General features: G+C 45.3%; 1 protein-coding gene and 1 long non-coding RNA gene across 2 annotated transcripts in view; both read left to right on the forward strand.

The window, feature by feature from the left end:
• The first annotated feature begins 8,438 nt into the window (after positions 1-8,438).
• LOC144889201 (uncharacterized) overlaps positions 8,439-23,299 on the forward strand; it is a 28,243-nt gene continuing 13,382 nt past the window's right edge. The window contains exons 1-3 of the long non-coding RNA XR_013621643.1: positions 8,439-8,453; positions 9,303-9,494; positions 9,626-9,771. This is a non-coding gene — a long non-coding RNA (uncharacterized LOC144889201). The remainder of the gene's footprint in view (positions 8,454-9,302; positions 9,495-9,625; positions 9,772-23,299) is intronic.
• On the forward strand, positions 14,899-23,295 carry LOC144889200 (uncharacterized). Its single transcript, XM_078769212.1, has 2 exons — positions 14,899-16,453; positions 17,122-23,295. Exon 2 carries the CDS (start codon positions 21,859-21,861, stop codon positions 23,191-23,193), a length of 1,335 nt encoding a protein of 444 aa, XP_078625338.1. The 5' UTR covers positions 14,899-16,453; positions 17,122-21,858; the 3' UTR covers positions 23,194-23,295.

Consider the following 23,299-nt stretch of genomic DNA (forward strand, 5'->3'; position numbering starts at 1 on the left):
AAACACTTGACACTTCGATGTCTAGTGCGGTTATGATTTGAATCGTCGAGCGGCAGCCTTTTAATAGGCTACGCCACGTGATCGTCGGCGATACGCTGCCGCGCGCTATGCATAAGTTAGACTATCGTTGGGCATAAGTTGTGAACGCCGACAACACGCTAAGCATTCGTTGGTATAAGTTATCTATAAGTTATCGAAACGTTCTGTGTACGTTACTAATACGTTATGCATACGTCCAAATCATTATGAATACGCTATTATACGCCCAAAACTGAAGAAAAACATCGATAGTTCAGCGAACGCCAGTGTTTTAGATACATTTTGATACGTCGGCATACGCTGGCTAAATCGTCAAGGTGTGACAGGGGCTTTACAGATGCAGATGCTGAAAAAAAAATTTTTTTTTTTAGCATCGTAAGTCAGTTCACGACATTGTTATCAATACTAGATCAGTAGTCAGTAGACCTATCTAAACTTACTTGGCCTGTCGGCTCAACATCCTTTTTACTGTTGATTTGGTAGTTTTTACAATGTAGGAAACACGTATCGGGAGTACATACGACATAGCGATTGTGAATGTGACAGCTCTGAGGCGTCTTTCGCTTTGCATCGCAATGACGGCGAGCACCAATATGGCGGCTGTAAGACTAAAATCTGGCTTAAAACCCCCTCACCTCACAGCCCACAGCCTTCAACCAGACATATTAACACGCTCCTCCCCCTTCATTCCGGTTCTTCAAAGCAAAGAGGTAAAAATTGTTGTGTCACCATTATATATGACGAGCAACGGTACCCGCCCTAATGGCGGGGCTTCCATTAGGAGGCACGATTTATTTTAACATCCGTTAAATATCACGCAAATCATCAAAATCTAAACAGTATTTTTAGAATTTCAATAAAAACAAGTACAAAAAGTTTTAATTAAAACAAAAGCCGCGTCGATGTTACACAATGCCTAGACGCAGCTGTGCCTATAACGTCGATGTTATAGGCACAGGACATTCCTATTGATTCGATTACTTGATGTTATTTTTGTGCAAAGTGAAAATATATCTTGGCAATTTCCCGTGTGTGGCGACGAATTTTTAATATATCTCGGCATTTTCCCGTCTGTTATTTCAGGCGGTGTATGACTGACCATGCCGCAATTTAAAAAATATATATCTCGGCAATTTCCCGTGTGTGGTGACACGTGAACGAAGCTATGCTCCTCTCTCCACATTATTGTGATGACGTATAAATTAAATATTTCATTGTGACGATTGTCATCAAATGGACGATTTTTTAATATATCTCGGCATTTTCCCGTCTGTTATTTCAGGCGGTGTATGACTGACCATGCCGCGATTTAAAATATATATATATATATCTCGGCATTTTCCCGTCTGTTATTTCGGGCGGTGTATGACTGAGCATGCCGCGATTTAAACAAAATATATATATCTCGGCATTTTCCCGTCTGTTATTTCGGGCGGTGTATGACTGACCATGCCGCGATTTAAAAAAAAAAAATCTCATGGACTTGAAGTTACAGGCCTTTGAGAATTCATTTCGTTCTATAAAGGGCAACTTTCATCGGATTTTCTTCCCGTTTTTTTTCAACCGAGTCTAAAACTATGTTAGCGACTGTGAAAAATGAAATGATATATCGAATTTGATTTGAAATAAAACTGTGTGAGAGAGGAAGACACCACGGACCTACAAAACAGGCCTCAAAGCTATGCGAGTTAATAAAATGGTGGATATTTGTTTCTATGAAGCCTCTCCCAAAATGGGTGGAGCTATGGTTCCCAGAATGGGTGGAGCTTTGTGGTTTTGTCTTCTCTGCAAGAACAAGAACAAGAAGAACAAAAAGAACAACAACAACAACAGCAGAGGGCACTCTATGACCAGCGTCTGCGATGCGGCTAAAAAAGAAAAAACAATAAATCGATTAATTATGTAATTATTCGATTAATGACTGAAAAAGTTTTTTTTTAAGTTACAGATTCGGAGGAAATGATGGTGGTTTATGTGTTCTGTTAGGCAATTGATTGATTGTTAAATTTTTATACCATTATTATTTATTTATTTTAATTACTAGGGCGTGCCCGTACGTGGGTGCAAAAAAACATGCGTGCAAACAACAACAACAAAAAAAAACTTTGAAACCACGTGGCAGTAACGACCACAGAACCCCCCCCCCCCTTATTTACATGAAATGGTTTGGTCCATTCGCAAAGCCAAAGCGAACGGCTTACGAGTACGGTAGAACCCCCCCCCCCCCCTCTATTTACATGAAATGGTTTGGTCCATTCGCAAAGCCAAAGCGAACGGTTGGTAAATAAATCGCCATAGCTCGGTAACTACTTCTCCGATTAATATGAAACCTTGAAAAGGCACATCCTCAGGTCCCCAGCAATATAACTGGCAAGTTTCAAGTATATCGGACCCGTGTTTGTCGAGAAACAGCGGTCACAGACAAACAAACACACAGACACACACAGAGAGATTACTGGAATTATAGATAGACTAGGGCATGCCCGTACTATATCTATATCTAAAATTATATCCCCCCCTCTATTTACATGAAATGGTTTGGTTCATGAAATGTTTTGGTCCATTCGCAACGCCAAAGCGAACGGCGAACGCTTTACATGAAATGGTTTGGTGCATGAAATGTTTTGGTCCATTCGCAACGCCAAAGCGAACGGCGAACGGCTTGCGAGTACAGTGACAATCCCCCCGGGGTTTTAATTAGTTTTAAAACATCGTTTAACGCCAACATAGCGCCAACATAGTTTGCCGACGGGAAATAAATGAATACGCTCTCAAATGTGCCATCCGAGGCAGAGTGTGTCCGCCACGTTCGGCACACGCGATAGTTCGCTGCTCTCTGATTGGGTGAATCGTTTTTTGGACATAGCTCGGTAAGTAATTGTCCGATTAATATGAAACCTTGAAAAGGCACATCCTCGGGTCCCCAGCAATATACCTGGCAAGTTAAAAGTATATCGGACCCGTGGTTGTCGAGAAACAGCGGTCACAGACAAACAAACAAACGTACAAACGTACAAACGTACAAACGTACAAACAAACACACAGAGATTACTGGAATTATAGATAGATTAACCATTTATTTATTTTCTTGCTCATCTGGCCAATATCCCAGGCACCTTTTGAGCTAGGAAGCTGATATTTGGACATGACAATGTCCAAGTGATTTATCTGTAAAGGGTATTTTTGATTTATTGATTAATCAATTAATCGATTAATTATTTATTGATTAATAAATTAATTAATAATTTTTTCATTAATGACCTATTTAATTACATTTCTAAAAGTTACATCTTCGGATGAAGCACTAGTGGTTTAGTTATGCTATTAGCCAATTGATTAAGAAAATATTTTTGACAATCCTTAATTGATTTTAATTATGCAATTAATCAATCGAATATTGTGCACCTCTCCCTCCAAATACAGTCTTAGTCAGGGCCCTTAGGGATATTTTGGGGCCGTTTGGTTCAAATTCTTCCAAAAGCACCAAATTTGGCCCAGATGTTGCCCATGCCATACTCTTTCGATTTTTGATGGGCGCCAAGACGGGCGCCCCCCCGGGGGGCCAATATTGGCGAAATACTAAATGGCCGCCACCCGGATTAGAGGAAAATCAGTAAAAAGGGTTGGAATCATGTATGATACCACTTTTCAGGGGTTTTCGAGGTTGAGGAATTATTTTGATGATTTGAGGTCAATGTCAACCCTCAAGGTCATCTTAAAGGTCATTTTTGAGTCAAACATGTCGGTTTTTGAGTTTTTTGTCAAGATTTACGCGAGGTTCACCATTTTATGTTTCTGGGTTGGGTAATCGAACTCTGACCTTATTTTTGACAATATTAGAGGAAATATTTACATGTCTATTTCCTAATTTTCAGGCATATGCAGTTCATCAGTCTAATTACAAATATGCATAATTCACCATACGCGAGGTTTAGGCAAGAAACACCCTGAAGTGCATGCTGAATTCATGAAGGGCAATTTCGTTGTTCAGAAATCAGCTAAAAAGTTCAGCCTGATGGCCAAGGATCAAGCCCATGAACAGTCCAACAAAACCCTCCAGGCACATGGCGGAGCGACTGGTCTATATGAGAACCCTGAGGCTCTTACACTGTACATGCTTGCTGGACCTGACTGTGTGTGGATGGTTAAGGAGTTCCAGGCTGCACAAGACCTTTCATCCCCATCTACTGCTCATCATGAGGAAGGACACTGTTTGCAAGTCAAGTTTCAGAAGGATATACTATCATTTGTTGAGGTGATAGAGCAACTGGGCAACCCCTTCCTTGCAACAAGCCAGGAGCTTGTTGCACTGGATACACAAAACGTCATGGAACAGACCGTCGCTACCTCTATGTCTCAAATCTGTGAAGCTGGCAAAGCCCTTCATGCAGCATATGTCTTAGAAAGGCTGTTAAAGGTTTCAGTGCCTGTATCCGATATGATCAAACGGAACAATATGCTAACTTTTGCCAATCGACCCGACCCAAAGAAAAAAAGCAGGAAGGACAGTGGTGTACAGAGGCAGAACATGGTTTTGGTCACACAGCTTTTCCTCTCACTGCAGTCCCGCCCTGATGCTGACATGGCAGACTTCTTTAGGTTCGAAAATCAGAAAGAACCACCAAGCCTGGCTGACCGAGGGTCACTGCGATTTGGGACGAAGTCTGATATTCTGCAATGCATCAATGCACCGACTGGCCGTGCAGCTGCTGCGAAACAAGCAACAGTCGTGGTTTTGGATATGGCAGCAGTGATTCACATGGTGTGCCCAACAACAGCAAAGACATTCAGTGAATATGTGTCACTCCACATTGTACCATTTCTGGAGGCCCAAATGAAGAGCAGAGCCCAACGCATCGACGCTGTGTGGGATAATTACCCAGAGGAAAATAATCTCAAAGGAAATCCCTGACTTCAGTGACTGGGGCTGGCAAAAGGAGGGCAGCAATAACTGGCAACCATTATGGACCACACTCAGCGATGCTTCAATGGCATGCGCCATTCTCCTACACTGTGGTTGCAAAAAGGCCTGCACGGGAAGGTGTAAATGCAACCGTGCTGGTGTCCGATGTACGGTCCTCTGCCAATGCAAAGGAGGGTGCATTAACAATGATGGCGGCGATTCATAGAGAATACGCCAGAGACACATAGGAAGCAATATCAATCACTGACAATCATTGTTACAATGTACATATTGTTGCTAAACTTTCCAATTTTTTTTGTATTTTCAACATTTGAAAGCATATTAGTCATGCAGTGCTGCATACTTGTAGTTACTTTATTTTGTCTGCAGATGTTATTTCTGAAGTACTTTAATAAAATTGTTCCTGAATAATGTTTGTGTTGTATTAGTGAAAACTGCTGTTTTTTACCTTGGAGCCTAAAATGGGGTGGCAAAATATCGCCTCGAACCATCGAAATAACTTTAGAATAGGATTCTCCTATACCGTAAATCACATAAAAGTGGTATTATTTGTGATTCTAACTCATTTCGTTTTTTACCTAATAATGAATATGACGACCTCTGCTTAATTTTTGGTTCATGGGATCTCTATAATGCATGACCCTAGCATGTAATATTATCTTGAAACATCACGTCAAGGTCAGGGTTAGATTACCCTCCCCAGAGGCAGATAAAATGAGGTACTGCTTGGAAATTGTTACTCCGAAATCGAAATCTCCACGCATGGCTGGCGGACTTCCTCTCTAGTCGTCGTCAACGTGTGGCCCTGAATGGGTTTCTCTCATCTCCTCTTCCTGTTCAGGCTGGAGTTCCCCAAGGCAGTGTTCTGGGCCCCGTGCTTTTTCTGGTCTTCATCAATGATCTCTCTGACTCTCTCGAAAATCCTCTCTATCTCTTTGCTGATGACTCCACTCTCTGCCGCTCCATTCCTCTTCCCACAGATCGGCAGTCTGCTGCCTCCTCACTCTCTGAAGACCTGGACAAAATCACAGACTGGTCAAACAAGTGGAACATGTCTTTCAATCCTGACAAATCTCACACTCTTACTATGTCTCTCCGAAAAGATCGACTGGACAACCCTCCCATCAACTTTCTCAACAATCCTCTCCAAGAAGTTCTGTCGCTCAAGATTTTGGGTCTCACTATCTGCCATGATCTTTCTTGGGAAAACCACATTTCCAAGCTGGCCTCCAAAGCCAGTCGCCGACTGGGCATCCTCCGTCGTGCGAAGTCCTTCCTCGGCACACCTGAGCTCCTCACCACATACAAGGCTTTCATCCGCAGCTCAATGGAATACTGTTCTCCCCTATGGGCCGGTGCTCCTGCCTCACACCTAGCTCGGCTTCACGCTGTTGAAACCAAAGCTTTCAGAATTATTGGAATCTCCCGCGATGAAGCTATCTCTGAGGGCCTTTCACTCACTCACCGCAGGCAGGTAGGTGGTCTTTCTGTCTTCTACCGACTCCTCTCCGGCCTTGCACCCCCAGCTCTCTCTGTGCTCTGTCCCCAAAATATTCCTACAGGTCGCACAAGATCTGCCAGCAACCCTCTGATGGTTAAACTGCTGAAATCTCGGCTCTCTGCTCACCTTCACTCTTTCAATCCTCTTTTCTCCCGCCTCTGGAACAAACTCCCTCACTCCCTTCAATCCCACTCCTCCCTCCAGGTCTTTAAAACAGCTGTTCACCACCATCTCTTATCTTCCCCCATCCAAAACCTTGATCTTTTCTACCCCCACTAATTCACCCCAGATCCACCTTGTTTGAAATTCCAACTTCTTTCCTGGAAGTCCTGGCAGTGTCCATATGTTTTATACCTCTCCCACTGCCCCCTTCCCAAGCCCCCCCCCCCCCCAAAGCCCTCGCCCTCCCTCAGATCTCTCGATGTCTCCATGTCTCTCGGTCCCTGCTCTCAAATGTTATGTTTGTGTCCTTCCCCCTCTCTCCCCATCTTGCCTACCGCTCCCGATGTTATATGTTTTATGTGTCGGTTTGTCTTTCTGTGTGATTAATGTTCGCTCTTTCACGAGCCTCGATCTTGTATACAAAACAAAAACAAAAAAACAAACAAAAAAAACTTGACAAATGACTATTTTGACCCAAAAAATGAACTTTAAGATGACCTTGAGGGTTGACCTTGACCTCAAATCATCAAAATAACATCAGAATTGGATTCCCGGACCTCGAAAACCCCAGAAAAGTGGTATCATACATGATTCCAACCCTTTTTTTTTTTTTTTACTGATTTTCCTCTAATCAGGGTGGCGGCCATTTCGTATTTCGCCAATATGGCGGCCTGGGGGGGGGGGGGCGCCCGTCTTGGCGCCCGTCAAAAATCGAAAGAGTATGGCATGGGCAACATTTGCGCCAAATTTGATGCTTTTGGAAGAATTTGAACCAAAATATCCCTAAGGGCCCTGACTATCTCCATGATCTGCACAGCGCTATTGCCGGGCCCCAGAGGCGCCCCGGCAATGCCGCGCTGGAGGATATTTAATTATTTGGCATGTGGGCGGTGTTCTTTGAATGTATCTGTACTTCTTTTCCTTTTTTAAAAATTACTTTTTTTAGTTTACCTTGTTTTTTTACCTGAAACTCCTTTCATCAAACTTTGGTGTATCAATCAGTCTTTCTCCTGGTTTACATTCTCCCTTTTTAATGTCTGTTGATCCTTTGTACGCAGTAATTTGGCTCACTAACAGGCCTCGGAAACTGCAGTATTGTCGCACTTCCTTGAGCCCAGATCGTGTATAGAAAACGTCAAGAATGACAAATAATGTAAATAATTATCTTCATTGATTTGAACAGAATAAGTCTTGGTGATGAAAATTATGATCACCAGCATTGATGGGCAATAAGGCCATCCACTTGTGCCTAATTATGCATGTACTGGATTTTCAAGAATGATATATCATCGAAATTCCACATGCATTGGATATTTTATGGGAAATCCTGCTCAATGCTCACTTTTTATTTATTCTGCACATATAAACTATCATTAAAGCCAAGAACACGATGAAAACTGGCACAGAGTATGCAAAATAACCACGATTTGCATTATCGACAATAAAACATACTGAATTATTACAAAAATAAATAAATTCCTAACTTCCCAAACAACGTGAAAATGTTCAGACGGAACAGAACTGCAGAGCAGTCAACATTACAAAAAAGGGATTAGCGTATTTGAAGGGTCAAAGTTGCCAATAATGATTCACTATTGGGCAAACAAACCACATCGACATGACCTTTACACCAGTCAATGCCATTGCTAAATGCCTTCTGCGTTTTTATGGGATCTGATGTGAATATCATAGCATTTTCTGCATTCAAGAGAAAACCAGAGAGCCTGTTCAATGTTTGCTCCATTAGCATCTCATCCATAACTGAACAGATAGAGTAATGCCTTGACTCACTCATTTAATCATTTATCATTTGGAATCATTTGGCAGGTATCCCGAAATATTATTTTTTACAAGAACAACTAGAGAGCTCATAGAACACCTTAACCCCGTGCAGTCTTGAGAAAAAACGACATGAGCATGGTCGGCAAGCGGCAAATTTTATTTGGCGAGATGACGTAAAATGGCGTAATATTTTGTCCAAGCCTTGCCAAAAGGAAGGTTTGACATAAGTGCTGCAAAGGCGATTTGTCTTCTACAGTGTTCAAGTATATAATTAAAAAATAGTAAAATTAAGATTTTTGGAAGTTGTAGAAAAAAGCTTTTTTCTGAAGATTACCACCGCTGTGATGCAGTGGCTTTTACACCACCTTATTGAACATGTTACATTAGTTATTCATGCTTGTTGTTTGCGTCCTGTAGAACATCCTTGAAAACAGTAACTTCTTGTTGGGAGTGTTTTTCAATTTTGTTTGAATGCCAGACAGGTGCATGTGCGTTCGGGAAGAGATTCCGTGCATTTTATCAAACTCAGAGCCAAAGTACTGCTAAACTGCAGGCTCGTGTTCCGATTCATGTTCTGATTGATGTTAAAAAATATAACATTCAATTAAAACTAAGTAGTTCGTCGATCATAAACTGACATTTGCAGACAGAGACAAATTGAAGCAATTGCTCAATCCCACTTTTCGCTTTGCACGTATGGGGTAAAAACGCTGAGTCAGGGGAGGAATTATACACAAGTTTACTGAAATGAAAGACAGTAATATATTTTTTATTTTGTGGGAAGTTCACAGAACAATCAGTTTTACATCCTTTTCAAAAAGCAAATGTATTAGAAGTATTTATTTATTTATTTTGCCTTTCAACTCCTCGATTCTTTTCTCCTCCCCAATGCAGAAATCGACCTATGGATGCCACCGAACACCCACACTTGTCTTGTACATAAAGAAAAAATGGTAAAACCTATTTCATTTCCCCTGAAAAACTTCTCCAGGATTGACCATGCAGGTGGTGGCAATTATTGTGCTTTCCCTCGCATGTACAGGGGCGGTCATTGCATCTCATGTTGTACCCCTGGACATAGAGAAGGTATTTATAATTCCTGTTTCAGTTGCTGGTGTGAGTATATTTGTCCTCTTTCGTTTATATTAAATTACCATGCACCGACTATGAGTGCGATGCTATGTTGTACTAACGATCGAAGTATGTTGTCTTTATAGTATACTGGACAGTGGTATGGAATTTCCATGGTCAGCGACATGCCAATTGTGGTGGAAACCCTAAAGCACATGAAAGCAAGTGAACACTTTGTAACTCGGTGCCCAAATGAAAAACACTGTGCTATTTCAAGATCAGCGATTATGCTGTAAGTGACTTTGACAATATCTCAATCAGAAAAAAAGCAACACGCATGACTAAGCATTCCAAAAGTTAATCTTTGATTATTATATTTAAAAATTCTCATGGCACTAGCTGCTACTTTGTAATTTATTATTGATTCATCAGAGAACTAGTATCAAAGCCCGTCAAAAATGACGAGGTGGAAAAGTTTATTCCACGATACAGCATCGTGAGCATGCCAAAGTCTGAAGCCTCGGCCTAGCGTCATGTGTGCTTGTATCATTTTTATTTATTAGATATCCTACGGACGTAAATGAACACTCGTTTCACTCTGCACACGTTGCACATCACATGCAGCGAATTTCACTTCCCCGCGACTAGTATTTATTGTTAAGAATACACCCGCTCATGTACGGGGGCAGCATGGGGAGTAATGTTATTATCGTTATTATTATTGCCAATTATTATTACGATTACTTATGTTAGATTAGGTCATCCAGACTGTGCATGACAATACAACATGTTAGATCAGATCATTGAAAGGATCAGACCGTGCATATTATAATATGTCTGATCAGAACATGCATGATATTATAACATGTTAGATTAGGTCATTGAAAGGATCAGACCATGCATATTATAATATGTCTGATCAGAACATGCATGATATTATAACATGTTAGATTAGGTCATTGAAAGGATCAGACCATGCATATTATAATATGTCTGATCAGAACATGCATGATATTGTTACGGTCCGCAGTTAAGGATGTTGGTTTGCCGAACGGATGGCACCGCGACCTAACAGTTACCCCGATTAACCCTTCCCGAACGTTGGCTGGATCGCGCCACAGCTATTCAATATGGAAAAGACAAAAACGACGGATGTGAAGAAAAGGAAGAAGAGGACGAAAAAAATGTTGAAAATACTACTAAATTTATTTACTATTTACAGGGTCAAAATAACCAAGGAGAGGGAAAGATAAGAAAATAATTTACAGAAGCTTTTAGAGAGACAGTGAAAATACTAGCTTATCTAACAGGCTTAACTTATTCCCAGGGACAAGACAAAAGACAGACTACGAACACACTTACACGGGGAATGATGATAGGAATGGCAGGTGGATGGCTGGAGGGAGAGGGAGGTCCAACGGGTCCTGCAGCACGATCGGCGCGTTGGGCAGCCGCCGTTCCTTCGCGGCCCTGCTCCAAACTGCCGTCCAGGCCCCAAGCTGCTGTGGCTGCAGTTTCGGTGGCTCAAGCTGCTGTGGATGCAACCGCCACTCTTGTCATGGACCTCTCTTTGTCATGGACCTCTCTTTGTCATGGACCTCTCTTTGTCATGGACCTCTCTTGTCATGGACCTCTCTACGCAGCTTTTCTCACTTCTTGCGCGCGCGCTTTTATAGCGCCTCCGGCGATTAAGCCGCCGGCCTTCAGGACACGCCCATCGGTGTGCTCACCTCGGCCATGGTTGGTCCCGCGACCCTCTGGCTCCACCCTTGATGACAACGGGGCGGCACGCCTTTCTTCCCCAACCCGAGCACATGTTCAATGGCGGCTTTGGGGCGAAAACAACCCGCAGCTGTAACAAACTGGCTTGGCCATGACGAAAGGGGAAATGGAGGTTTTGGGAATGGGAATGAAGGATGAAGGGAATCTATCTTTTTCACTTGGTGCAATGGAGTGTCATTTTAATGGACGACAAAGCCTTAATCTAATACACAGAATAAGGAAATAAACTACTGAACAGGGATATTATAGTGTCCTTCAATGTATGCTTTATGGAATTAACTACCGGGACGCCCTTTGACCTTTTTACAACAGACTGGAGGCAGGAAGGCGCAGAATAAAGCAATAATAATAATAAAGCACACAATAAAAAAAATACAATCCTCATATCCGCAACAATATTATAACATATCAGATTAGGTAATTTAAGGGATCAGACCGTGCATATTATAATATGTCTGATCAGAACATGCATGATATTGTTGCGGATCTTCGAAGCCCGTTCCCGTTACAAAGGGGAGATTAAGCCCCTTTTTCCCTCTGGGTCTTCGAAACCGCGAGACCGAGTCGCCACTTCCGGGCAGACGTGGAAAAGGGTTTCGGGACACTTTCACACGTACCTTGAGTACCCATGCCGCAGCGGCAGCGGGGATGGAGTCTCGCACGAACCACGCGTGATTGAGTAAGCCCGAGCGGATTGCATACCGCATGAATCGTGCTGTTACCTTTCTATAGAACCCGATTAGAGCGATCTAATTCATACCATGCGAAACCAATGATGGAAAAGACAAAAACGGTCGAATCATAAGGAAGAACACATTTATTTACACGATTCACATGGATTGGTAGAAGGAAAGGGACACAGGGCAGAACTTAATCAGTCTTATACTTATACCCAGACAATGGGCCCACTTACACACACGGGGAGATGGAGGAAGGATGTTCGCGTGCCGAACGCGCCTGCTTTGGTCGCTCCAGGAACAGCTCACCCGACGTGGCCCTCTGGCAGTCACAGCCCATATCCCGGAGAGGGCAGGCAGGAGGGAAAATTGCGCGTCTGTGGCCCGGCGCGGGTCGCTTTTTACAGTACGCGATTAATACTGCGCAGAGCGTGGGGAGCAGGGCAAGTTCGTGTACAATGGGGTTATTCAGTTCATACGATATGACTCAATACGACGCAATCTCACGCGCGTTCTCAACTCCGAACTCCAACTGCACTCGTCTCCGATCTCACGTATTCTGATCTGAACTCTGATCTCATAACTGAGCGCTCCGAACTCATCTCATAACTCAACTCCCATCTCACCTGTGAACTCATCTCATAAATGAGCACTCCAAACTGAGGTGGGGGGCACGGGGCGCGGGGTTATACAGCCCCGCCCCAGCCCGACTCGAATGTTCCAAACCCCGCCTTTTGCCGCAGTGGTAAGTCACTCACTCAAGCTCTGATTGGCGGCTCGTGCTTACCGGTCACTCCTACTCCTCCTGCCCCGCCTTCCTTCGGCCTCGGTCGACTTGTTCAGGCCTGCCGCGTGGTACTTCAGCGCCAATACCAAACCAAAGCGCCATAAGGACACCTAATTTTCACTGACCTACTCAACGCAAAACAAACACAGGAAAGGACTACGCTTACATTTACGAATGAATAACTGAACTTAAGCGAGGCTACATGTTGTAGTGTAACTAACTATAAGGGGAAATGAACCTTTATTACAAAACCGCAAAAATATTATAATCTATCTATAATTCCAGTAATCTCTGTGTGTATGTTTGTATGTTTGTATGTTTGTATGTTTGTATGTTTGTATGTCTGTATGTCTGTGACCGCTGTTTCTCGACAACCACGGGTCCGATATACTTTAAACTTGCCAGGTATATTGCTGGGGACCCGAGGATGTGCCTTTTCAAGGTTTCATATTAATCGGAGAAGTAGTTACCGAGCTATGTCCAAAAAACGATTCAACCAATCAGAGAGCAGCGAGCTATCACGTGTGCCGAACGTGGCAAACAGACTCTGCCTCGGACGGCACATTTGAGAGCGTATTCATTTATTTCACGTTGGCAAACTATGTTGGCGTTCAACTATGTTTTAAAACTAATTAAAACTAATTTGCGATTCATCGTAACTGCGATATGCGACCTTCCGGACAGTGAAGACTGCACTTCCGGCAGCCAATCACAGAACGCGTTGTTGCGTAGGCGTGGCCGATGTGAGAGCGAGCCGAGCCGAGCGCGTGCGCCATTACGGTTCGTAATTCGATTTCTTCCGGAGAAAATAATAATTTCTCGATTTCTTATGCGCATTATTTCTCCCAATTCAGTCAGAGCGAAGGGCGGAAGCGAAGAGCGTTGTTTTTTTTGTTTACGGGCGTACGGGCGGGGTAGAGCGTACGGGTAGCGTTTTTTTTTTTTTTTGGCAAGGAACGGGCACCCACGTACGGGCATGCCCTAGTAATAATAATAATAATAATTCATTTATTTTGTATAGCGCTTTTCCAGAAGCCCAAAGGCGCTTTGACAGAGTGGAAAACATAATGCATAACAATACATGAAAACAACAATTGCAAAAAGACAAGAATCAATAGGGAAATATTTAAAGCAAAAGGAGGGAGAAGGAGAAGGGATAGTCAGGGGTTAAATGCTGTGGGTTGAATGTTGAATGCAGTGTTGAACAGGTGGGACTTTAGTGATGTTTTGAATGTGGTGAGTGAGGAGGAGTCTCTGATGGTGTGAGGTAGTGAGTTCCAGAGGGTGGGAGCAGCGATGGAGAAGGCCCTGTCCCCCCAGGATCTGAATTTGGTCCGGATGGAGGGGGTCAGGAGGTTGGTACCAGCAGAGCGGAGGTTGCGGGTGGGAGTGTGTCTGGAGAGGAGGTCAGCCAGGTAGGATGGGGCCAGGTTATGGAGGGCTTTGTATGTCAAGAGGAGGATTTTGTACTGGATTCTCTGGGGGATGGGGAGCCAGTGAAGCTTGTAAAGGACGGGGGTGATGTGGTCACGGGTCCGGGAATGGGTGAGTAGACGGGCAGCGGAGTTCTGAATGTATTGGAGTTTATTGGTGATTTTTGCGGGTGAACCATAGAGGAGGCTACTGCAGTAGTCCAGACGTGAGGTGATGAAGGCGTGGATGAGGGTTTCTGCAGCCACGGAGGAGAGGGATGAGCGGAGACGGGCAATGTTTTTCAGGTGAAAGAAGGCTGACTTTGTGATCTGTTTAGTGTATTTGTTGAAGGAAAGGGTTTGGTCAAAGATGACACCAAGATTCCGGATGTGAGGGGAGGTGGATACTGGGATACCGTCGATGTTGAGGGCAAAGTTATGGGTGGATTTTGTGAGCGTTTTTGGGCCAATGATGATTATTTCAGATTTATCACAGTTAAGCTTGAGGAAGTTGATTTGAAGCCAGGATTTTATTTCAGTGATGCAGTTTGTCAGGATAGAGTGGGTGTCGGTGGAGACGGACTTGGTGGAGATGAAAAGCTGGATGTCATCGGCGAAGCAGTGGAATTGGAGACCAGGACGGCGGATTAAGTGACCGAGGGGGGACAGGTAAAGGATGAAGAGGAGGGGGCCAATAACTGAACCTTGGGGGACACCTTGGGGGAGGGGAGCAGTGGGGGATTTGCAGTTATTGATGGAGATGAACTGGCGTCTGTCAGAGAGGTATGATTTAATCCAAGAGAGGGCAGTGCCGGTAACGTTAAAGGTGGATTCAAGTCGGGTGAGGAGGATGGTGTGATCGATGGTGTCAAAGGCAGCGCTGAGGTCGAGGAGGACGAGAATGTTGAGGTTGCCAGCGTCAGAGGAGAGGAGAAGGTCGTTGGTGATTTTGAGGAGAGCAGTTTCAGTACTGTGGTTGGAGCGGAATCCGGACTGGAATGTTTCATACAGGTTATTGGCAGAGAGATGATGTTTGAGTTGAGTGGCTACAGCACGTTCCAAAACTTTTGTCAGAAAGGGTAGGTTGGAGATGGGTCTGAAGTTGTTTAGGGTGTCAGGGTTTAGACCAGGTTTTTTTAGAATGGGGGTAACAGCAGCAATTTTGAGGGAAGGTGGGACGATGCCTGTAGACAGGGAGGATTTTATTGTTGCAATGATAAGTGGAGAGAGAGCAGGGAGGGAGGCCTTGACAAAGCTGGAGGGGATGGGGTCAAGAGTGCAGGTGGCAGTTTTCATTCCTATGAGGAGTTCAGAGAGGTCAGTAGGGGAGATTGGGGAGAACCGAGACAGGGGATGGCAGGACAAGGGGGGGCAGGTGGTTGGAGGGGGAGCGGGTGCGGCGGTGGTCAAGCTGTTGTAGATGTTGTCAATTTTGCGTTGGAAGAAAGAGAGGAAGGAGATGCAGTTGTCTACTGTGAATGACTGGGTGGTGGTGTTCAGGGGGCGGAGGAGTTTGTTTATTGTCGAGAAGAGTGCTTTTGGGTTTCCGGAGCCAGAGTGGATAATTTGAGAGTAGTAGGCGGAGCAGGCACGGGAGAGGGCATCTTTGTAGTGTTGTAGGTGGTCCTTGTAGGCTTGGGAGTGAACTGGGAGACCCGTTTTATTGCTGAGTCTTTCAAGTTGGCGAGCACCAGTTTTCATCAGGCGGAGTTCAGGGGTAAACCAGGGAGCAGAATGGGTGAAAGAAACTGTTTTGGTTTTTACAGGTGCAAGCTGGTCAAGGCAGGAGGAGAGAGTGTGGTTGTAGTAGTCAGTGAGGTCGGAAGGGGTGTGGAGGTCAATGAAGGGAGAAGTGGACATTTTTTCAGAGAGGGTGGATGAGAATGAGGTAGGTGAAAGAGCGTTTAGCTTATGGAAGTTGATAGTGCGATAATGCCTTGGTGTTGGGGCGGGGATGTTGATGGTCAGAGTGATGGCTAAGTGGTCAGAGAGGGTGAGGTCGGAGCCAGAGTGATGGTGCAAATTTAATCCAGTGGAGCAGACAAGGTCCAAAATGTGACCACGGATATGGGTAGGAAAGTCGACATGTTGAGTGAGGTTAAAGCAGGTGAGTAAATCAGTGAAGTCAGTGGTTATTGTGGAGTCAGTGGAGTCCATGTGGATATTGAAATCACCAAGGAGGAGGATTGAGGGGGAGAGGGAACATAGCTTGGTCAGAAAGTAGGAGAAGTCAGACAGGAATGATGGGTGTGGTTTGAGAGGGCGGTAGACGACAGCCATGACTGACTGCGTGCGACCAGAGAGTTTAAAAGCCAGGTGTTCAAATGATGGAGCAGATGAGATGGAGATGAGGTTGGTCTTGATGTCTTGACGGTGGATAACGGCAATTCCACCACCTCGGCCCTCCGAGCGTGGTTTATTGACGTAGGAATATCCATTGGGTGTGGTGAGGTTGAGTGTGTAGTAGTCCAGAGGTTGTTGCCAGGTTTCGGTGAGACAGAGAAAGTCCAGTTTGTTATCCAGGATGTATTCGTTCAGGATGAGGCATTTGTTGTTGAGGGACCGGGTGTTGAACAGGGTGAGCTTGATGTTGTTTTGAACAGCAGGGATGAATTCAGGTGATTTAGCCAGGGTTCGTAGGTAGGAGGTGCGATCGTGTGCGTTGCTGTGACCAGGTGCGCTGGGACGAAGAGTGAGAGTGCACTGAGCCGACCAGAGGACGGGGATGGAGTGACCTGATTGCAAATAAACAAACTTACGACCGGAGCCACGGTGAATGTACCTGGGTCATCGGAGGAGTCCATTTGATTTGATGGCAGAGATGCATGATGGGGTGGAGCGGGTATTGAGCAGAAGGAGCCTTGCGGCGGAGTATCGCAGAGCCATGCCAGGCAGGAGCGGAGAGACGAGACGAGGCCAAGGTTGAGGAGGTGAAACAATGGTCCCAACCCACGAGAGCGGGCCCGAGGAAACGAAGGAGCCAGGTAGGTGAAGCCAGGAGCAGAGCCGGGACCAAACAGAGGGCAGGCAGGAGCAAAGAGACGATCACGAGGCCAAGGTTGATCACGGCAAAGCGGCAAATGCAGCGGCAATCGACCGCCACCGCTACAAATCTAGATCACGGCGGGAAACCGCCACCAAACCGCTGCGATGGTCACAACCCACGAGAGCGCGCCCAAGGAAACAGCGAGCAGGCGAAGGAGCCGGGCAGGCGAAGCAGGGAGCAGAGCCGGGGCTATGCAGAGGGCAGACTCAATGGCAAAAAAATCCGCACGACCACCAAAAAAGAAAGCAACTGACAGTGGCCCGGTCGAAGAAGCGGCGAGCATGTGACGCCTGCATCCTCTTCATACCGGACCGGAAACGGAAGGTCAAGGATATAACATATCAGATTAGGTCATTGAAAGGATCAGACCATGCATATTATAATATGTCTGATCAGAACATGCATGATATTATAACATGTTAGATTAGGTAATGTAAAGGATCAGACCATGCATATTATAATATGTCTGATCAGAACATGCATGATATTATAACAGGTTAGATTCGGTCATTGAAAGGATCAGACCGTGCATATTATAATATGTCTGATCAGAACATGCATGATATTATAACAGGTTAGATTAGGTCATTGAAAGAATCAACCGTGCATATTATAATATGTCTGATCAGAACATGCATGATATTATAACATGTTAGATTAGGTCATTGAAAGGATCAGACCATGCATATTATAATATGTCTGATCAGCACATGCATGATATTATAACATGTTGGATTAGGTCATTGAAAGGATCAGAACGTGCATGTTATATCAGAAAATGCATGATATTATAACATGTTAGATCAGGTCATTGAAAGGATCAGACAGTGCATGACAATATAATATGTTAGATCAGGTCATTGAAAGGATCAGACCATGCATATTATAATATGTGTGATCAGAACATGCATGATATTATAACATGTTAGAGCAGGTCATTGAAAGGATCAGACAGTGCATGACAATATAATATGTTAGATCAGGTCATTGAAAGGATCAGAACATGCATGACATTATAAAATGTGAGATCAGAAAATGCATGATATAACATGTTACATCAGTTCATTGAAGGGATCGGACCGTGCATGACAGTATAACATGTTAGATCAGTTCATTGAAAGGATCAGATGGTGCATGATATTATAACATGTTCGATCAGATCATTGAAAATGAAAGGATCAGACAGTGCATGACATTATAACATGTGAGATCAGAACATGCATGATATTATAACATGTGAGATCAGAACATGCATGATATTATAACATGTTACATCAGGTCATTGAAAGGATCAGAACATGCATGACATTATAACATGTGAGATGAGAACATGAATGATATTATGACATGTTACATCATCTCATTGAAAGGATGAGAGCATGCATGACATAAGATGGATGAGGTAGATGGATGAGGATGAATGTGGATGAGGATTAGATAGATCCTCATCCTCATCCTCATCCTAGATGAGGATAAGGGTGAGGATATTAGGCAGGCTAGAGCTAGCACAGATCTGTGGTGGTGTATGGTGGTCACCAATGTTAGCAGATAAGCTCAGGCCCAAGTGCCTAAAACACACACAGGATTTCACGTAGGACCTGGGCTACGCTCCTCAATGATCTGATACGTGCGCGAGGCCGCCATCCTGTGCGCCTGAAACCTCCGCTACCCAATGTGTATTGCCTTCCTCCCGCGTTACTCCCACCTCCTCCCTGGGATCCTGGGTTGACCCTAAACCCTCTCCTTCTAACTCCCCTGCCGGCATCCGATCACCTTGATCATCCATGGTGTGATTTAATTTGTAATATTACACGAAATTTCGGCCGCTCGTAATTTCGACCTTTTTTTTTTTTTTTTCAGATATAAAATTTTGGTTCGGGCCTCAAATCCCACTCCCCGACACCAATTGTTACGGAAACGGGGACGGCGCTCCCCTGACCAGAGGGGGGGGGGAGGTTAATCCCCCCTTGTATTTTGCACTGGCCATCTCCGATCCTGAAGCTACCCCACTCCCCTGTGGGGTGGGATTGGCCGAGGTGATTGGTCAAGGGATTCCCGTACACCTCCGCCAATCCCTCCACAAGGCAGGGGGGTAACTCCGCTCGAATCCCGGACAAGATGGTATTTTGCCGAGTGGTTTAGCAGTCCGGAATCCGAGCCGTTAGCAAAGACTAACCCGATTCATAAGCGTTGGCCGAAATCGCACCACAGGAACTCAATGGGGAAATCACTAAAGCGATCGGACAAGAAAGAAGAAGCCAAAGGTAAGAAATAACAGGGATTTATTACTACTATACAACACCAATGGAAGAAGAGAAGAAATAAAAGTAATATACAGGAAATGGAAGGAGCAGAAGGACACAGAGCAATTCCTTAAACAAGCTTAACTTATACCCAGACAACACGAACAGAACAAACTCACGTACACAAAAGGATGGAATGGCAGGGATGGTATGGGAAGGCAGAGAATGGTCCAGGCAGATGGTAGGCGTCGAGGCGCTCCAAGCGCACGCTCCGATCCATGCTTTGGGGTCGAGGCGAAAACCCGGCAAACAGCTCCGCGTGTCGTTGGACACGACCGGACAATTATATAGCAGGGGAAAGTTGGTATGTTGCATACGCAATTCTCGGCCGGGCAATCTCCGTGGCCCTCTTTCTGCCGCTCGCCCCTGCTCGCTCCACTCGACCTCGACCTCAACCTCGACCTCGACAGAACTCGCAATTCGTCCTTCTCTCGTCTCTCAGTGGGGGCTTCCCGTAATGGGTTATATAGCTATGCCCTGGAACCTTCATGAACCTGCTCGATCTTTCGCTCCACGCCCTCGCAAGCCAAACCCGCTGATTCTTGGTTGGTCGGCAAGGGCTTTCTGGCTCCACCTTCTGATGACGATGGGTGGGCAATGCCCTTCTTCTTCGAGCTGACCACGTGCGCAATGGAGGCGAATGCTGCTGGAAATGTAGGCGCATGCTGCTAGCAATGTAGGCTTTGGGGCAATCGAAAGGGGGATCTATCTTATTTGATTTGGTGCAACGTAAGATCGACTATTGGACACACAGCCTTATCTGAAACACAGAATAACGATATAACTATGGAGAGGTCCTATGATTGGCTACGTGCTTGTGCATGGACTAGCTAAGGTTTGATCATTTCAATTAACAGCCAATTAAGGGGAAATGTACACAGGGGATATTTATAAGGGATTTTAATACTAAATTTGATAAAGTGAAGGTTCTAAAAACTGCAACAATATATTGTTGCGGAAATGAGGATTGTGTTTTTTTGATTGTGTTGTATTGTATTGTAAATTGTTATGAATTATTGTTTAGTCTGAGCCCTCCTTGCTCCAGTGTGTATAAAGGTCAAAGGGCGTCCCGGTAGTTAATTCCATAAAGCATACATTGAAGAACACTATAATACCCTTGTTCAGTAGTTTATTTCCTTATTCTGTGTATTAGGTTAAGGCTTTGTCTTCCATTAAAATGACACTCCATTGCACCAAGTGAAATAGATAGATTCCTTTCATTCCCCATTCCCACTCCCAAAACTTCCATTGCCAAGCCTCAATTTCCAGCTACATCCCCTCCAAGTCTCCATTGCCAACTGCACTGGGCAGTTTGCCAGTTTGTTACAGCTGTGGGTTGTTTTCGCCCCAAAACCACCATTGTACATGTGCTCGGGTCGGGGAAGAAAGGCGTGCCCGCCCGTCGTCATCGAGGGCGGAGCCAGAGGGTCACGCGACCAACCAGGGCCGAGGTGAGCACACCGATGGGCGTGTCCAAAAAGCCGGCGGCTTAATCGCCGGAGGCGCTATAAAGGCGCGCGCGCAAGAAGTTGCGAAGAGCTGAGTTGTGTGGTTTTGGTCAGAGCTGGAGTTGGTCGTTAGTTGGTCGTCAGTGGTGGTCAGTGGTTGCGTTGAGTGGTTGCGTTGGTTGCGTTGAGTTGTCGGTGGTGAGGAGTGATTGGGCCAAGAGAGAGAGAAAGAGTGGTTGGACCAAGAAAGAGAGAGGAGAGAACCCGTCACGCCAGACCCCCCACCAGCGCGTCGGCTCCACCAAGCAGCTCCGACCCGTGATCCCGCGCACACGACAGGATCGGTGGCATCAGTGGCCGTCGAGGTCCAGCCCGACGTCCCGTGCGGGATCAAGCTCCATCCAGCTCCGTGCCTTCCTCCCCCTCCAGCCACACACCTCCTTCCAGCCAATCCACTCTGCAATTCCCCGTGTGAGTCCGTCTTTGTTTGTTCTGTCCAGGGAATACGTTAAGCTTGTATAAGGAATTTTCACTGTGTCTCTAATATCTTCTGTCTATTATTTTCTTATCTTTCCTTCTCCTTGGTTATTTTGAGCCTGTAAATAGTAAATAAATTTAGTAGTATTTGTCAACCTTTTCGTCTCCTCCTTCTTCTTCACATCCGTGTCGCTTTTGTCTTTTCCCTATTAAATATCTGTGGTGCGATACGGCCAACGTTCGGGTGAATCGGGGAAACTGTTAGGTCGCGGTGCCATCCGCTCGGCAAACCAACATCCTTAACCGCGGACCGTAACAATTGGTGTCTGGGAGTGAGATTTGGGGCCCGAACCAAATTTTAAAAACATCTCGAAAAAATGTGGTCAAAATTTGGAGCGGACGAAATTTGTTTTGTGAAAGAAAAACCCGAAATTTTGAAATCGCGCCATGGCTGGTCAAGGCGACGGGATGTCGGTGGGAGAGATAGACGGGGTAGAATCGACCCAGGACCTCGGGGAAATGTATGAGGAGGTGAGCAATGAGGAGGTGGTTGAGGAGGTTTCAGGCGTGCAAAATGGCGCTCTCACGCACGAGGTTACGGGCGCGCAAAATGGCGCCTCGCATATGGCTGCGTGGACCGCGCCCGCGACCGTAGCAGCGCCACCGGTGGATTTGAACCTTTTTATGATACAAATGAAGGCCCTTATGGACAAGAATAGTGAGCGATTGGAGGGCCAAATGGGACAAATGGGGAACCGGATGGATGCTCAGGGTGAGCGATTAGAGGGCCAAATGGGGGCAATGAGGGACGGAGCGAGGGCTCAGAGTGAGCAATTAGGGGCAATGAGGGATGAAGCAAGGGGTACCGGTGAACGGTTAGACAAGAAATTTGAGGGGTTAGACAATGGGATAGAAGGGGTGAAACATGGGTTAACGGGGGTGGAAAATAGAATGGCTGCCCAGAAGAATCAGATAGAGGGGGTGAAAAATGGGTTAGAGGGGTTAGAAAATAAGATGGAAAACAAATTGCGGGAAATAGGGAAGCAGTCCGCCCGAGAAATTAAACAAATGGAAGAGCAGATAGAGGAGGTGAAAATCGGGGTAGAAGCCAAATTGGATGCTCAGAGGGATGAATTAGGACAGATGAGAGTGGCATCTACAAAAGAGATGGAGGAGATGAAAGAGGAGATACGACGAGGTGTAAGTGAGGAGGTCTCGGGGGTACGCGAGGAGGTAAAGCGAGGTGAAAAGCGTATGGAGAAAGAGGTGAGGAATAATACGGCAAGGTTACAAGGGGGCATAGAGGACCTGACGGAGGAGGTGGAACAGCTGACGGTGGGACAGACGGAGTTAGTGGAGCAGGTTCAAAGGAACACTGCGGTACTAGGAGGGTTAAAAGCGACACAAAACGACATTAAAAATGACTTAATAGCGACACAGAGGCAATGTCAGATGGTACGTGAGGGACTGACAACGAGGTTGGACGAGGTGACAGAGGTAATGGAGACGAAGGACCGGCAGGTGAGGACGCACATAGAGACGGTCAAAGTAGCCTTAGAGGACGAAATTGAGGAGACGCACCGGGAAATAAAAGAGGTGAAGCAGAAGTTAAAGGAGGTGGAAGAGGGGGTGAGTGAAATTAAGAAGAGACGGACAGAAACTAAGAGAGAAATACAGGAGGAGGTGATGGAATATGTACAAGGTCGGTGCTCAAATCGTGATGATGTGCTCGCTAACCAAATAAAGAGTTTGCAGGTGGTGTGGAAGTGTAACTCAGTGTAACTTATTGATTGGCACTGGTAACTCATTGATTAAAGACTGGTAACGATTTCGTAAATGGATGCCAAGAATGTGCACGGACATGGTAATCTCTTGTCCACCTGGTCAC

Source organism: Myxine glutinosa, unplaced genomic scaffold, assembly GCF_964187855.1.
Source record: "Myxine glutinosa unplaced genomic scaffold, kmMyxGlut1.1 SCAFFOLD_1692, whole genome shotgun sequence".
Classification (NCBI taxonomy): domain Eukaryota; kingdom Metazoa; phylum Chordata; class Myxini; order Myxiniformes; family Myxinidae; genus Myxine; species Myxine glutinosa.

What these genes read in the sequence shown, in the direction of transcription:
- LOC144889200 (XM_078769212.1), top strand. Translation starts at nt 21,859, where the DNA reads ATGGCTGGTCAAGGCGACGGGATGTCGGTGGGAGAGATAGACGGGGTA.